This window comes from Rhineura floridana, chromosome 3 (genome assembly GCF_030035675.1).
Source record: "Rhineura floridana isolate rRhiFlo1 chromosome 3, rRhiFlo1.hap2, whole genome shotgun sequence".
In the NCBI taxonomy this organism is placed as follows: domain Eukaryota; kingdom Metazoa; phylum Chordata; class Lepidosauria; order Squamata; family Rhineuridae; genus Rhineura; species Rhineura floridana.
Window position 1 is genome coordinate 98667022 of NC_084482.1, and position 17533 is coordinate 98684554.

At 41.1% G+C, this 17533-nt stretch overlaps 1 protein-coding gene across 2 annotated transcripts; it reads right to left on the reverse strand.

The window, feature by feature from the left end:
- Positions 1-426: 426 nt before the first annotated feature.
- Positions 427-16258, reverse strand: CCNI2 (cyclin I family member 2). 2 transcript variants are annotated; one of them, XM_061617049.1, is made up of 7 exons: positions 15879-16255; positions 9901-10058; positions 9122-9256; positions 7169-7243; positions 6011-6151; positions 4491-4721; positions 427-3036 (listed from the first exon to the last, which is right to left on the reverse strand). In XM_061617049.1, exons 2-7 carry the CDS (start codon positions 10012-10014, stop codon positions 2629-2631), a joined length of 1104 nt encoding a protein of 367 aa, XP_061473033.1. In that variant the 5' UTR covers positions 10015-10058; positions 15879-16255; the 3' UTR covers positions 427-2628. The 2 variants fall into 2 exon arrangements, with proteins under 2 accessions (XP_061473033.1, XP_061473034.1); XM_061617050.1 differs by lacking the exon at positions 427-3036 and adding an exon at positions 3049-3866 and having other exon boundaries at positions 15879-16258.
- Between the last annotated feature and the right edge of the window lie 1275 nt (positions 16259-17533).

Consider the following 17533-nt stretch of genomic DNA (forward strand, 5'->3'; position numbering starts at 1 on the left):
CCCCATCTTTAGCCCCGGTGCTTGTGCTGGCCTGGGTGGAAGGTGGGAGGGCAGGAAAAAAGCCCTCTTTGTTGTGCGAGCTTCTAGTCTGGCATAGAAAAGAGGCTCAGATCAGGCCAGTTGCCCTCAAGCAACTGCAGCAGGGTCCACACAGGATCCCGCCCCACCTCCTAAACACCTTCTTACCACTGGCAGTGATGCCACCCACCCACCATTTTGGCAGGCACATTAGGGTGCTCTTCATCAGCGGAGCCCCCCATCAATGGCAGAGGCCAGCCAAGGGACACCTCTGGCCCACTGAACATCCTCCAGCATGGTGGATCGGGGGCTTGGATTGCTTTGCCCATTAGAGAGAAATTGCAGAAATGTGGTGGCAGAATCCAATCATGTGCATTGCATATGTTTCAAGGAAAAACAATTCAGACATAAGATTTCAAATAGATTTTTATATAACAAAAAGGGGGTGTAACCACCCACACTACTACAAAAACACCTTCCTATATTAAAAGTACAAACAGTAAAAAGTCACAGTTTGTGATCAAAGAAAAGGACAGTGGTTTTGGTCCCATAACTGAAAAACAAGGTGAGGAGCTTTTGTTCCAAGCTTTCCCTGAATAACTAGTCTTCTAGATATGTAGAGAAGTTCAAACAGATTTTGCAGCCTAGTATACTGCATAATTTAAATCCCTAGGTTCCTAGCTTATTTACCATGTATCAGCAGTGCTCTCATGTTGCTATGCTGGCAAGGCACTGTGTTTGAGTTCTTTAGCACCAAGGATAACGTTCACAGTGTTTTTTGGTAGCTGTCGCATTGCTGCTTCCTATTATATTCCAATACTTGCTGCAATGTGCACCTGGTGCATGCTTCAGGGCCTCGTCACGCAACCATCAGGGCATGTGGTTACTGCGGGAAAAGTTCCCAAGACTGCCATGTGAGCAAGATGAATGGGCGCATGCACTGTGTTGCAAACACATGCGAAGTGACACAGCAGATTGAGCATTTGCAGTGGTGTAGCCACATCCATCTGGCCATAGGTTGGGAATCAGAGCATCGCCTATGGTTTTCTATGGCCACCATGCTCCAGTAGTCATGTTAAAGATCCATTATTCACATTGGTATGACATTGTGCAGATTTTTAAAAAAAGATACTATTTTATGTAAACATTGCACTATTGATCCTGCTGTCCCTGACATTAGGCAGGGGGAGCAGCCCACCTCTGGAGGCAGAGGTTTGGGGCCCATTGGCAGAGAACAAACAATTGAGGTTATTACTATTTTTTTACTATGTGTGTGGGGATATCATTTGGATTGTGTGCCCTGGGTAATAGAAGTGTGTGTTTGGGGCCATCTCCAATCCTCAAGCCATTTCTTTTTATGGTAGTCCCAATGTGGTTATGGTAGAAGAAATGGTGTTAAGGATTTTGGGCTAAAACATTTAAAGGTATGTCTGTATCAATGCATTTCACTCGAGACATCATTTTTCAACATGATAAGACTGGTAAGACCAATTGGCATAAACATACATTGCATTTGTATCTTGTGATAAATACATCCGTTCTGTAGCATTGACAATGTATGGGAATCCTGCTGTGTAGTTATTTTATTGACTGCTGTGCAAAGTGGGAGCAGGGAGAGAATCTGCTTATCCTGCAACAATGGCGCTGCAATAAGTATCTGTACCTACTCCCCTATCTGTCTTCTCAGCTGCTTGCTGGAGATTACAACTGCCAAGTTGACATTGATCTAGTTTCCTTGTAATATCCAGTCATAGCTGAACTATTTTTGCTGTACTCCGCCCTTCAGCATTAGAGAGCCATAGTCTGTATCTGTGCTCAGCTTAGCACTGTATCTCCTACAATGGCATATTCTACCTGCTTAACCAAGGGTTTCATAGCCAAAGCTGTGTATGCTTTTTCAACATCAAAATAACATGCTCAAGAAAAGCTAAATTCTGTGGTCTGTGTGACTCATGAGAATTAAGCATGATCTTTGCTCATTTCACACAACTTATTCTGCTTTTGCTGGTCACTGGGAGGACAATATAGGGCAGACTTCAATGCTACTCCAACTTCAGAGTAGACCCATTGAAGTCAATGCACATGACTAACTTAAGTTCATTAATTTAAATGGGTTTGCTCTCAGTAGGCCTTAGCTGAATGCAACCCAAGCTATCCAAGGAACTGAAGCCCTACTCTGGATCATGGAAATCTTGCTTAGCCCTCTTTACTTCTGATATTTCATCAACTGTTCAAATTCCCCCCTCAGCCTCAAAAGGTTCTGAGTGATCTTGGCCAGTAACCATCTCTCAGCCTAACCTACGCTACCTCACAGACTTGTCCTAAGGATAAAAACAGAAGGAACTATGTATGCTGCTGAATGTTGATCCCTGAGGTTTTCTCAGCTGCTTGTAGTTCAGGGATTTTTTTTTGCTTTCAGTCTCTCTTAGCTTTATACGGTAGCCGTATCAAAACAAAAAAGGCATGCAGTTTTGCAAAGAGAATTTTAAAAGGTGGAAAGTTAAAGGCTTTAAAAATAGGCAGTGTTTCTTATTGACAGCTCTACAAACTTTTGAAATACCAGAAACAGCCATTGGAACCATCTGGTCCTTTGGCAGAACACAGATGTCCTTAATCAATCTGAGGAGCAGGCTGCAATGGTGGACAAGTGCTGTTATTTTCCTCTTGCCTCTCACTGTCACTGCCACCCATACTGATGGTCTGTCCAGCTTCTGGGATTCTGTCTTCATTGTACAGACATTTGAATCCATCATAGAATTCATCACACTGCATGTCATCTTCATGGGGTTTTGCTCTGAGAAGTGTGAAAGCTGATGGGCCTGGCCCACTGCCTCTGGCTCCTGAGTTAATTTCAATTCTTTTCTTCGCTATGGAATAAAAGCAGGGTAACCTTTTGTCCAGGTGAGTTCGGATGTTTTGGTTTGCAGGGTTGAAAATATAGACAGCATTGGATGGTTGGAAGCCCAGGAGATGCTGATCAACAAGCTCTTTACAGTGGATGAATTGGGTACTGTCAATCTGTAATGTGGTAACAAAACTATTTTCCTCAACTTCTGAAATTATTAGCTGTCAAAAGTTTTTTTAAAAATTTATACATCACTTCAAAAGCATGGGAAAACCGAACATTTTAGTTAAGTATCTCCAGCTATATCAAACTAATGAAGTCAAAATCTACCCCATGGGATATGCATAATGAAGCCAAAATGCACTAGTTTCTGTTGCATGTAACAAATGTAGAATCTATGTCCATTCTGGCTAGGTTCAGGCATAACATGAGACCATAGTTTGTTTTGTTGTTAGAAGCCAAGCCTGCCAAAATCATGGCTTGCCTAGGGCCAACAAACCAGGATCTGAAACCACAGTTTGAAGCTGGTTTGCAAACCATAGTTGTGGTAACTATAGTTTGCTGTTTCACAGACAATTGACAAAACACAGTTAGGGCCACTCTAGGCTGCTGCACCAGAAACTGAAGTGAACTTATGAAGCCAAGACCTTAGCAGATAGAAAAACAAAAGCAGATAAACCACTCAGAACCATTGTTTGCCTGTTGTACATCTGGAAGCTCAAACTATGATGCAAGTTCTTAACACAAACCACTGAATCATGTTATCTCTGAACCCAGCATAGGACTCCCTATTGCACATGCACCTACAAATGACACTGTGCCAGTGGAGCCAATGTTCTGGAAGCTGTCACAGGAATTGCATAACTCCATTCACATCACTGAAATCTGCCCTTGCACAGAAGTATCATCTAATTGCTGTACAGCTTGAAGGGCATAGGGGAAAGCTGGCCTGGCAGAAGAGCCAGAGTTACCCTGGATCTCTCTCCTAAGGTAGCACAAGGACCTGAAGAGTAAGATAAAATAAGATTTAAAGTTCTATGCTATACTGTGGCTCACCTACCCCAATATGGTTTTACAGTGCTGTCCTTCATACTTGGGTGTTCTCTATCCTCCTTGTTCAGCTTTATGGCAATTTCAGGACTGCACTGGTCCCTAGTACCAAATCGTAATCACTCTTGACTTCTCTAGGTCCTCATTTAGTATTTGAAATGGGGCAATGAGATGGCCACCCAATATGAGGCCATGTGAGCTTTAAAGCTTTAACCTGTATGACAGGTTAAATACTGGGATGTGACAAATTCTCAGTAGCCAGAACAGTGGTGATGCTCTTGGTTAGGTGAGAACATCTTCAAAGTGTGACCTAAATAAAGCACAATGTCATGACATCACATAATCCAATAACGGGCTTTGAATGGCTATCCTTCATCAGGACATTAACTTCCATTCAACTAACATGGGATTTTGCATCCAGCAGAGAAATGCATCCTAACAAAAGACATGCAAGCACTCCTGAGAAGTACATTAAAAAACGTGCAATGGTTTTAAAATATTAGTGAGGTTTCTTCTTTTCGTTTTAATCTTTATGTTGGCCTCAGGTTTGTGCCACAGAGGCCATTTTGACACCTACCTGTGCTTTTTTTAGCAGATCAGTAATGACAGAAAACCAGTCAGGAGTCACCCTCTCCAACTCTAAGGTGATGATCACCAAAGCCAATGTGGAGCCCTTAAACTGCAATACTTGGTGGCCTGCCATACAGTGCTGTAGCTGTTTGGTCAAGAATGCGACATGGCGGGAAGGATTCCTCTGAGGCACCCCATTTAGTAGATGGGGCCATTTGGACATCACCATGGCATGGAACTGGAGAGAAGAGAAAACATTTATATTATACTACATATATATACACACACACACACATATATATATATTTAAACACACACACATATAAAGATATAAAGAAATAGAGATAATTCAAAACAAAACCAAGATCAACAGTGAACTTTGTACGTTTTCATATGTCATCAACCAGAAGTGCAAACTAATTCTTATTCATGGCAGAAAACCTCTATAAAGTTTAAGATTATTTTTGTCTCACTGTTACCATTTGTGTCGTATTTGCCAAATATTGAAATGTTGAAGCTTATACTGAATGTAACTAATTCTGAATTCATTGCATTGTCGCAATTGTAATTTCAGAAGGTTTTGACTTCTCTTTTGTACAATGAAGTAACAGTGATATTCAAGCCAGCAAACAGGAGTAAAAGAGAAAAAACAACTGATGATGCTTGAAGCAGATCTAATACAATCTCATCATCCTGGTTGTGAGAAGACATTTCCCCATATAATCCTCATGCCAGGACGAAATAGAAATCCACCCATTGCTGTAAAGCAGGGATGGGGAATCTGCAGCCCACCAGATATTGCTGGGCTATAACTCTCATCATCCCTGACCGTTGGCCATGCTAGCTGGGGCTGATGTAAGCTGGAGTCATGCAACAGTTAGAGCTACAGTTTCCCTATCCATGCTGTGAAGAGATAAGCTCTGAGAGACACTGACATATCACATGATTTTTGCCTTACTATAGCACATGGTAACTTCTTAACTGGGAGTTTTCTTTCTATTTGCTAAAAAGATTTAGCAAATAAGATGTGACTTAAGTGCCAGATCAGAATGATCTAATTTGCCTAAAATGAGGGTCAAATGTTTTTATGCAGGGTGAGATAAGGAAAGCTGATCTGAGATGTCCTATTTGTGAAATGTAGCAAAAAAAAATCTGAAAGCTTTTTATGTACAGTATTAAGAGTGCAAATAGTTTGAAATATTTTTGCAGTGTATATTTAAAAACAAAGATCTAGTGGTACAGTATGAGCTTTTTTTAAAAGTCAATCTTAGTTGTCCTTTCAAAATGGGAGTCTACATCATTTGTAAATTGAACTTAAAACTTTTGGAATAGTTGGGTGTTCAAATGGAATTTCAATTATCTTCACAGTAATACACTTCAAAAGATTTGCAGATAGTTATGAATGTGTGGTCTGTGGGGCTAACTAGAAGGGAATGTATGTGTACCATTGGTGTTTTCTAGTCTTATTTGGTAAAAAAAAAAGTCTAGCCTTTTTGCAAAAAAAAAAAAAAAAGGTTTCGTGCTTACAATGTTTAAGAAATCCATTGATGTTGCTGTGTAAAGATCCCAGTGAAGTTTATCGAGTATAATTCTTTCCATTCTCACAATCTCAGCTGGAGAGCATTTACAACCACTCTGCACCGCAAGCTTCTTTACTGATGGTATTATCTGTTTTAAAACAAAAGGAATAATAATAATAAAAGAAGCCCAAATTCCTATGAAATTTTGTGTGGTGGTGGTGGTGTGTGTGTGTGTGCACAATTATCTGATAAATGAGGAGTTGCCTACTCAACCGTGCATTTTGAGGTAATAACTAAGAAGTCCTTGAAATAATTCCTGCCCAATATTTATTATAGTGCAATGTTCTTAGATTTTAATTAAACTAATTTGCCCCCCTTATGAATTCCCTTATCTCAGGGGGCCACAAAAACCCTCTTGGTGGTTATGTGGGCAACAGGTTAGCCACCCCTGAACTAAAGTTTGTTTGTGATTCCAACCTAAGGTCTATATAGCCCAATTGCATTTTTGCTTCCACTCTGACCAGATCCACATGACATAAAATCAGTTTTTCAATGATACTTGGAGAAAGGGAATAGTTATTATGTAGAGGCTGGTTGACTAAACAATACAATTTATAAGAACTTGATGAAACTGACTAAAGATTCTACAATCTGGTGGTCAAATCAGAATTCAGGATTCTGTTGCATGCCTGTTGCAGCAATGACTTCTTGCATGTTGCTGCATTGTTTTCAGGCTTGTGCAAGATACTATTTTGTCATTGAAGCATGGATCAATACTATTGCTTCAGCAACCATCACCCATCAATAGATGCAACATAGCAATGAGACGAGCAACTGAGAAATGGAGAGGGTGCAATACAAGCAGACGAAAGCAAGTCTGAAAGCGACTCAGCTATTCTAGAGAACTTCTGCTACTAAAGAACCAACAATGTCAATGTAAATTTTACACACTTGATACATTGAAATAAACATTTATAATGGGACTGCAACACACAGGTAGCCTAGTGGGACAGGCAGGCCCCAGTTGCACATTATGCCCTGTAACTATAGCTTGAGCCAATCCAGCTACACACATCTATGAAGAGAGAGAGAGAGTGAATATCCTGTATATTGTCAGGATAAGACAGGTCCTCCTCTTAGATTGCCACATTTAAAACATACATACCTCGTCTTCTTCATTGATCTTTGCTGCAAGAACCAGGCAGGCTATGGCAATGCATCGGAGGTATTTTGACTGTGCCTGAAAGAGAGGAGAAATAATAAAAAAGGAAAAGAATGGAAGATAATATCCAACTGGAAAAATAACTATTGAAAACTATATAAATATGTATTGCAGTTCAAGCATCTGCCTGCCTTACTGTAGTGCACCAAGTAGTAAGAGTACTCTATCTGAGTAACTGGAACATGGTAATTTAGCAGGAATACTCTTTAAAGCTACACAGTCTAACAGTCTATAACCTCAAGTATTACAAGACAGAGGGCACAGCATAAGATATTTAACAGCCACTGCTTTTTTATATCAGAATAATGAAGCAGTAAAGGGAAGTTGGACCAGTGTTATTCATGCAAAATATTCCAAACAACATTTTCCCTTTGTTTCTATCTGATATCCAAGCACTTGGATGCGTTTCAATCTAGCTCATGCTGACGCTGATGGAGAAGCTATGCCACAGGTCTCCAGGGTAGCGTAAGTGGAGTATATTGATGCTGCCTTCATCTGAAACTTGTACTTGGCATAAATGAAATTTTCAACAGAAACTTTTGTTATATACACCCTGGGAATAGATATTAGAGATAGGGGCCAATCCTTGTTTGAGGTTATCAGCATGGAAGTTTATTTTGAAATAAAGTTTAAACATTCAGGCAACAAAAAGGAAGAACACACATTGTAATACAAGATTACTAATTAAGGGGAAAAAGAAGCTCACTCATTACAGTCCTTAGAAAATCACAGACAAACTTGCGGGGCAATGAGAACAAAACAGCCTAAGAAAATGCTTACTAACTATTGAGTGAGTTGGGATGTATAAGTTATGTTGTCGAATTATTGTGATATGTTCATCTGTATTTGACAGCAATGTGATCTGAAACTTGAAGGTGTTCCATATAAGAAAAAATGGAAACCATAGGGCCATAATAGGCTTTTTAAAATTGGGATTCCTTGCTTCTGGCACTTGCTGAGTACTTTGTACATAACCAAATGTTATGTATAAACTGCTGCTTAGAAGGTTGCTTTGGGAGACTTCCAACTATATGCTATAAATGACCTTGCTGCTATACGCAATTGTTTAAGGAGATCTTTATGCGTGAATCCAGGGTCAGGTCCAAAATGATGAAGATGCATATCCTTAGGACCCACCAGGTGTCTAACGTGGAGAAATTTCTGGCAGGAATCAACAACCATGTTCCAGAACTCCTGGCATGGTTGGACACTTCCACCAAAGGTGAAAGTATGAACCAATCCACCCACATGCCTTTCAGCAATACTGAACATTTGGACATATTAGGTGATGCCTTGCAACAGCAACATACCATCTACCAAGAATTTTGTATTATACTTTTTTATATTTGTGTTGATTGAAAAGGTTGCAAAATAAGTCCAGATACAATGCCAATCATTTTCTTCCAAAGGCTCACCTAAGTCATTCTCTCATGTCTGTACTTCCACATCCCATAATAAGAAAGTAGCATACAGTTTTGCTGTATTCAGCTTTCAAATGTATGGGAATGCAAAACATTGGGGGGAAATGTAAGACTATTCTGAACATCATCATTTCAGCCCACAATACATGCTGATTTGGAACCAGACTAAGGGTGATATCCAACTTAGTCATAGTTAGAGCAGAGCCACTGAAATCAATTGAGTTTATTTTAGTAGGTCTAGTAACTAAGTTTTCACATTGATTTCAATGGAACCTACGTTCAACTAAAGCTACAATCCTAGACATACTTACTAAATTAAGCCTCAATGAGCTCACTGGAACATATGTGTAGGCATGCATAGGATTCTGCTCTACATCTGGCTCCAATCCCCTAAGATCAGATGTATGTGCATGCTGCAGCCCAATGAAATCCCCATTGATAATAAAAGCAACAAGGTGAGGTCAGAGCTCTTTACCTTCACTGATGCCAACAAACGGTTCAAAAAGTTGATAGCCAGAGCAAATGTTTCAGAGCAAAACTGAAACAGTGAACTTAATTCTCGAATCCACAAAATTGCTTTCTCATAATAAAATGGAGAGATATCCGTGCCCTGAAATGGAAGAACTGGGTTAAAACAAACAACACAATAATTTGGGATGTGCCAGAGTTTAAAAATATCATTGTGATCAAAGATGGAAATATATTTCAAATATGTAGGTGCCATATAACTTCTCTTAAGCACACAAATCTGAGACTTCACTCTAGCTTCTCATTGCTTATTGACATCTGACCATTATGCTCATTTCTACATAGAAGAGACTTTTAAGACAAATTCTCTTCCTCAAGAGTAAGAGGATAATTGGCAGGTGCAGTCAATGAACATGAGAACAGAGTTCTTTATTTTTACCTAGGCTCAGTCTTTTGCTTGGTGGTATTCTTCCTGTTATGTAAATGTCACTAAATGTATGAGGATTATATTATATATAAGGGCATTCAATAGTCTGCTTGCATGTTGAAAGCCTGTGTGCATGCATCTGAATGGACTATACCATCACTATAACCAATCTATTTCATTTAAAGGAGAATTTCTTCTTTATTTATCCATCCCACTAAGTGGGAAACTCAAATTGACTAAATAAAGTCACCACTCTAAGGTAATTACCAGTCTAAGGTTGAAAAATAATCTAGCATTTATGTGTGAATCACCAAATTCATGAATCGCAGTCCTTTCATATGAAGCCTGGAAGAGCATACCTTCAATGTAAAATCATGGAAGACTGGCACCTTCCAAACCTTTGCCTCTCTTGCTAGAGCATACTCTAGTGCCAAGGCAAGTTTGTGGCTCTCTGAAGGTCCTGTGCACTTCATAGCAGTGACTGAATGGGCCCTGCTTCCTGGTCAGGAACCACTATCTGCAACCAAACAAAAATTACTCTTCTTTTTTCCCCAAAAACACAGTCCACTATATAAATGCATTTGCATGTATATTTTAGTGCAGAGCAACTACCAGTCAGCACAGACACATTTTAAATATATGTTACAAGTCTGAAACACATTAGAGGAATGTTATGACTACCAAACTATTGGCAAGGGAAAAATCTTGTCTATACAGATCACCATATCCACTAGCTGTGGTGACTAATAATTCTGGCTAGTTCTAATCTCAAGTACAATGTGTCATGATGGAACAACTTAACAGAAAGATACTCTAATTTTTTTAAAAAAAACACACCTTCTGGCTGTTTTGGCTTCTCTTTTTAACCTTTTCTTTTCATGCTTCCTGGATGAGGCCTACCCTAGGTAAGGATCAGCAAATGTGATAGTCCCACCACATTTAAGACACTTTACATTAGTTTACATGATAGCAATCTATTCCCATGTGTCAAGCTGCTTGCATTTAGAAGCTCACACTGCAAAACGGATCATTTTCTCAGTGTGTCCACAAAGCCACACCCACATATAGGAGTGGTGACACAGAGAGAAGTGCTCAGTTCACACATGGAGCTGTGGCGCATAAACAGCTTGCCATTTACAGCAGCCTTCACCCATAATGTCTACTGGTCCACAGATGCAAGGAAAACACAGCCAGCCAACACCTTTCCCCCCATTGTACATGGAAAGCTTCAAATCTCTTCTTTTGCTAGGGAGATCCACAATGTATGTATTTCTACAATTTATATCTTGCACCTTCAGCTCTAGTGTGATCTGAGAATGGCTTACAGAAATGTAATCAAAGCAATAAATAAATACAATACTTAAAAATCGCAGAAACATACAAAAACTGCAACAAGGACTCCTGTTGTGAGCCCTTCCCACCAAGGCAAAGACATTTGCTCTTAAGGGGTGTGTGTGTGAAACAACCCTGATCAACTGAATGTTCATAGAATGGTTTTAAGAGAATAACTATAAAGCACTATTGAAGAAAATGAATTCATGTGTATGTGAATAAAAAGTGCATGTGTTTTTCAATAACTTTCATTTCAGTACATTACAGAGGTGCTTTTACATGTGTGCACACCTACTTCCCAAACTCTGCCAGAGCTTGGAAAAGTTACTTTTTTGAACTACAACTCCCATCAGCCTAATCCAGTGGCCATGCTGGCTGGGGCTGATGGGAGTTGTAGTTCAAAAAAGTAACTTTTCCAATTCCCCAGTCTTGCATGCCAACTTGGGAACTGACCAGAATGATGAACATGGTTCAAAGCACATGTTTGACTTTGCAGAAAAGTGAATGATTGGTACCATGCTAATCAAAAGATAGGGCAATGCATTTGAGCAGTTTCCTTTTCTCTGCTGGGAATCATTGGTGGTATTTTATGAATGCGTCCCATCAGCACAAGGATTATCAGTAATGCAACAGGTCCTTCCCCCTGTCCTTCCCCTGTCTGTGCCCTGCACACACCCCCCAATCTGATCCAGAGGGTTGGGGGAACCCTAGAACAGATTTAGGGGATATGGAGGAGAGGGGGGAAATTTGTTTGTTTATATATTTATTTCAAATATTTCTATCCTGCCCTTCTGCCCTATAATAGGACATTCGGGGCAGCTCATAATAAAATCATACACAATAAATCACACAAAAAAATTAAAATAGATAAAAATACATGAAATACAGTTGAGAAATATAGGGGAGTGATATTAAAGGGGACAAACTAAAAAGGCAGGAAAATAAAATCAGTTTCAGGCTCTACCTTCAGAAACGTATCATGCCGTAAGCAGAAATCCTTATGCTGACAGAACTATTTACTTAATGCTATGTTGAATACACCCCCCATATGACAATTTCAGCATCAGGTATTTTGATAGGTCTGTGTGTGATCAAGAAAACTCGAGTTTCAAACTTAGTGCAAGAGCTTGCTGAAAGAAAGGATGCTCATTTCGGTGTAAGTGGTGGCAAACCTTCACCTCTCATTTCAAATGGCCTGCCAAGCTTTCAGCAAAATCGATACCATGAAAAGGCAGCTGTTTCTGACCTTGCAGAGGCACCTCTTCTTGTAGTGTGCTGCCATTGCTAGCGGGCCAGAGCACTCCAGACACAGGAAGAAACACTCCTCCTCGTTTCCTGAGCTCCTCCAATTTGTTAGCAATGACAGCACAAGATGAAGAAGGGATGGCTTTTGCGAGGTCGGGAAGAGCAGAGACAATACTTCCTCCCCACGCTGTCTGCTGTCATATACATGCAAACACACACACACATCTTCCTATATTATATTTTTCTAAGCATCATGCTACCCATGAACACTTCTGTGCAGGCATGCACCTGCACAGAAACATTCACAGGAAGCATGACACTTAGAGGCAAGGCCGCAATGGTGACGGCAGCAGCAGCAGCCAGAGGGGCAAAGGCCGCGCCAACTGAGAGAGCTGTGGATTGGGTCTAGGTGGGGGGGAGGAAGGGGGCCTGGGGGGGGAGGAAGAAGGGGAGAGGTTCAGTGACAGTAGGTGGAGTTGGTGAGCAAATTGAGCAGGGGCAGAACCCCAAGTTTATATGACTGCATGAATGTGTGTACGTGTTGTGTGTGATGTTCTTTCTGTTTCTGTTCATGTGAGTGAGCGAGACAGAGAGCTGTGTGCCTGCATGTGTCTGTATGCGCAGTCTGCATGTGTGGTGAATGTGCGTCCCTTATATTTCGAACTGTATGTGCTGAGTGTGCATATATGGTGGGTGGGTGGGTGTTTGTGTGCAGATGACCACTTTGGCCACAACCACTGTGGCCATGCTGCCCTCAGGCTGAAAAGGATTATCCAGACCAGCTGTAAAGCAACAGAACTCACTTTCCCCATACTGCTATGGTGCGCTGCCTCAATCTCTGTTTTTCATTATGTTTCTACAAGATCCTAAAGCAGGACTGATCACCCACAGACCTAGCAAAACATTATCCGATGCTGAAGTGGTCATATGATCTCCAACAGAGGAAAGGAAACTTCTCAAACGCATTGCCAAATCAATCTAGGAACAGGTACACGACTGAAATGACAACAAAGGAGGCTATGTATATAATATCATGTTGGATGCCTCCCTCAGACTGATCTAGCAGTTGTCTTGGATAGGCGAGAAGTGAATAGCTTCTGTGACTAGTAGTGTATTTAAGTGAATAGTAGCGTGTTTAACCATCTGGTTAACCTACATCTTTTGGAGATTTTTTCTCCCTTTCTGAAATACTAATGTATGCATGCAGGAGGAACTTTTCCTATCAAATTCTATAAAACAAGATTTCTGATATACATGATTCTTCACATATCAAGATAATGAGAAATCAGATTGCGTCACACATGTCAGGATTTCCCTCAAAACAACAGCTCTGCAACTTTTTCTAGACAGATTAAAACAGACAAACAAGCAGTGATTATGTCACACACAGAGTCACATGCCCTATGGTACCCTATCTGAGTAAGCAAGTTCTGGATCAGGAAACAACGGAGACAAGATAAGTTTCCCCTCACTTCAGAAGATGAAAGGGCCAGTGAATGCTTCCCCAGGAGAGGCCTATGGGCAGCTGAAGAGATGGGATGAGTTGTTATAAACTGTACAGACTTATATAAGCATGGCCTGGTGTCCCATTTGCACAACATTGCATTTACAGCACCGGAATATCCTGTGACCACTGTATTCAGACGTTATTAGAACTGGTGTTAAATAATTCAGGTCAAGTCAAACACTAATGTACACAGGTTGCCACATAAAGTATGACTCAGTCCACAGTACCTACAAAGAATCATTAAGTTTAGCATCATAATATGAAACATCCAAAGATCTTCATCCTCAAATCTGTTACTCGAAAATTGTCAGAGCAAGATCATCCCAGCCTCTACAGCCTGAAGAATCAATGGCAGCCCTCTTCACCCCCGGATCTGGTAATGTGCTTGGACTGGATCCAGGCAGAATACTATGAAGTGCTTTATAGCCCAGGCTATGCAAGACTTGCCACTGTTTCTAGGTGCTAACAAGTGCCTAGATAAATTCTAGGCCAGGAGTGGGGAACCTTTTTCAGTCTGAGGGCCACATTCCCTAATGGGCAACTTTCCGGGGCTGCAGCCAGTGGTGGGCATGGCCAGAGGCCAAGATGGGTGGAGCAATGAATGAGCCCGTTACCTTTGCATAGTAGGCTACATTAAAGCCACACAAAACTTTGCGGTTCCTGCATATACATCTCTGCATCCTCCAGCCAAGCACGGGAGAAGCATGATAACAGCTCAAGGATACATTCTAGCCAGCTAGACCATGAAGAAGAGACAATGCAGGATATGGCTTGGGGAAAGGGCGTGGGGTTTCCTCTCTGACTAGGAACATCTAGGCCAGGGGTTCCCAAACTGTAGTCTGTGGATCACTACGCAAGCTTCCTTCAAGTGGTCTTCATCATGTCCACATTAAATATTCATATTGACTTTTAATTATATGTTTATTGCTTCTTTTATTTACTTTGTTAATTATTTTCATTTATATTGATGTTTAATAAGATCTTTTAGAATGTCTTGTATTGTTTTAAATGTGCAATTTTGTTTTCATTGTATTTGTGATTTTTTATTATGCTGTAAACTGCTGAGAGGCTTCTTTTGAAATATGAAGCCGTATGCAATTAAATAATAAAATAAAATATTTCTTATGTTGTATTGTATTAGTTTGAATTCTATGCAATGAAAATTGTAGTACAATAAAATACAATATAAGAAATAAAAGAAGCAGTAAATATACAATTAAAAAACAGAGAGCATCAAGCACAGTGCATTACAGTCGCTACAACAGGCAGAAAGCTCATTAAGTAGTCTGCCAAGACCCTAAGCAGTTTTCCAGTGGTCCATGAGGAAACAAAGTTTGGAACCCACTGATCTAGGCTACCCCCTTGACTAACCACTGCTAAATCTGATGAAAAGAACACAATTTAAAATCCCTCTTCTCTCATCAAGAGAGGCTGGCCTGGCACCTTCCTTGATTCTGTTTCAGTGCCAGGTGCAAACTTTTTAATAATTTCTCCAGGCTCTCCAATCCTCTGCAAAATTCTTTTTACTCTGTTCTATGTTGTTATTTTGTTTTGTTGACGAACTTTACGCTGTCCTTTTAGACAGTGGTGTTTTCATTGTTTCACTTTCTTCATTTATTTTATTGTAAGGTTCATTTTATGTAACCCACTCTGGGAACTTTGTTGAAGGGCAGGGAATGATTCCTACAAATACCTAATTCCACCCGCATGCCATGGCAAAAAGGTGCCCTTCACACAGTACCCTTCATAAGTTATAAAATATATCCTTGGTCATAAATTGAGATTTCTAGGCATGCATAAATAAATAAATAAATGTCAGTCACACACAGGAACTTGTGAAGGGGTTCTCTGATTAACACTGGCAATGGGGACATCCTGTCTGAAACCTTTTCTTTAAGAAGATCTGCCTTGAACTATAGGGAGAGAAGAAAAGGAAAGCAAGCTGTCCGAGCAGAAGGCTAGTACCAAACTACTGGCCTCCTTCCGTTTCCACGAAAGGAAACAACAGGAAACAAAACAGACGACGTTGTGATCACATGACTGGCTGGCATTTTAAACACACACACATAAAAGTAATCAGCTTTTCCAAAGCAAACTCCAGGCGAGGGGCACCTGCGAAAGGGAAGCGATGGACATCATTGCGTGTATCTCCAAAAGTGCCTTCCCCAGATCGAAAGGGAGGTGGACACGCCTGGCAGCCTTGAGAGAATAACCCTCTTCGTCTCCCTCCCCTCTTCTCGGATGGGTTCTTACCTCTCTGGACCGGGCTGCCAAGACATTAGAGGGCCCGGCTGCTAAGACGAGGCTCTGCCCTTGACACCCTTGCAGCTTTTCTCATGCTGTTTGGTTCCGTTTCGCAGGCAAAGGTTCGATCGGCGGGGAGGACGACGAAACGCCTCCGCCGATCATAGTTGTTGGTGAAGTTAATGGTCCCTCTTAAGTTATTTAAAGTCAGAGTAGAGTGAGCAGCGTCCCCTTACTTTTAAACCCAGGGTGGGAAATGTCGCTTTTTAAAAAAAAATCTTACTAGGTCGTCGAGATCGGCAGCGCCGCCGTTTGCAGGCGCCCTCCGAAACTGCGCCAAATGGCTGGGACAGTCCTTTCTTCTAGGGCGGATTCAAACAGCGGCAGGCTCCGCCTCTCTGCTTGGGGGTTTGTCACAACGACACCGCCTTTTCCCTGTTGACTCGTCAGAAGTGATCGGGGCTAGCAAGTTAACTACGTGACGCTCTGCATGAACTTGTCAAGGTGGGTGCGAGTGGGATCACTGGAGGAGACAAATTCACCCCATCTGATATTTTGGAACCCACCCTCGAACTGGCTGGAGCCTTGATCCTCCTGGCTCAATCTTTGTTTTCTCAGTCTCCTGGACGATTGCTGGTGGATCGCGACTTTGGAACTGACCCCGCCCCCCAACAATAACAATATAGTCTTTTTTTGGAGTGTTCTTAGAAGCGACCTCCCCCCCCCATCTATCGTCTCTCTATGAAGTATCTAGAATAGTGGTACCCAAACTGTGGTCCGTGGACAACCAGTGGTCCAAGAGCTTCATTCAGGCGGTCCACGGCATGTCCGTGAAGGAAATTTACAACATGAATAATGTGGAATTCTTTGGAATTCAAATTGTAATACAATGAAATATGAGAAATAAAAGAAGCTATAAAAATACAATAAAAACCATACACAGTGCATTACAATTGCTACAACAGCCAGAAAAAAACAGAGGTTGGTGGGTGGGTGGGGAAGATTAGGAACCTCTGCTCTAGAAAACAAAATACAGATGGTCTGACAAGTTTATCTTATTTTCTCATCATGACATAAAACTCAGGACTATCCTGTGAAGCTGAATGTTGGAATACTCAGGACAGAGAAAAGAAAGCACTTTTTTGCACAGCACATAGTTATAATAATAATAATAATAATAAAAATTAATTTCTTCGTCGCCTATCTGGCCAATGGCCACTCTAGGCGACTTACAAAATTATTAAAATACAATTAATAAAATACAGTAATACAATATAAAACAATAGATCTGCAACAACAATATTAAAACTGGGCAGGAGGCATTACAATTATATCAATTAACCCTCCCCGAATACCCCGAAGGCCTGCTGAAAAAGCCAGGTCTTTAAGGCTTTCCGAAATACATTTAGGGAAGAGGCATGCCGGAGATCTTGTGGGAGGGAGTTCCAAAGAGTGGGGGCCGCCACTGAGAATGCCCTCTCTCTTGTACCCGCCAATCTGGCTGTTTTTGTTGGCGGGATTGAGAGAAGGCCCTGTGTGGCCGATCTTGTCGGGCGGCATAATTGGTGGCGTTGAAGGCGCTCTGTGAAATAAACTGGGCCGAAACCGTATAGGGATTTAAAGGTCAATACCAACACCTTGAATTGGGCTCGGAAAACAACTGG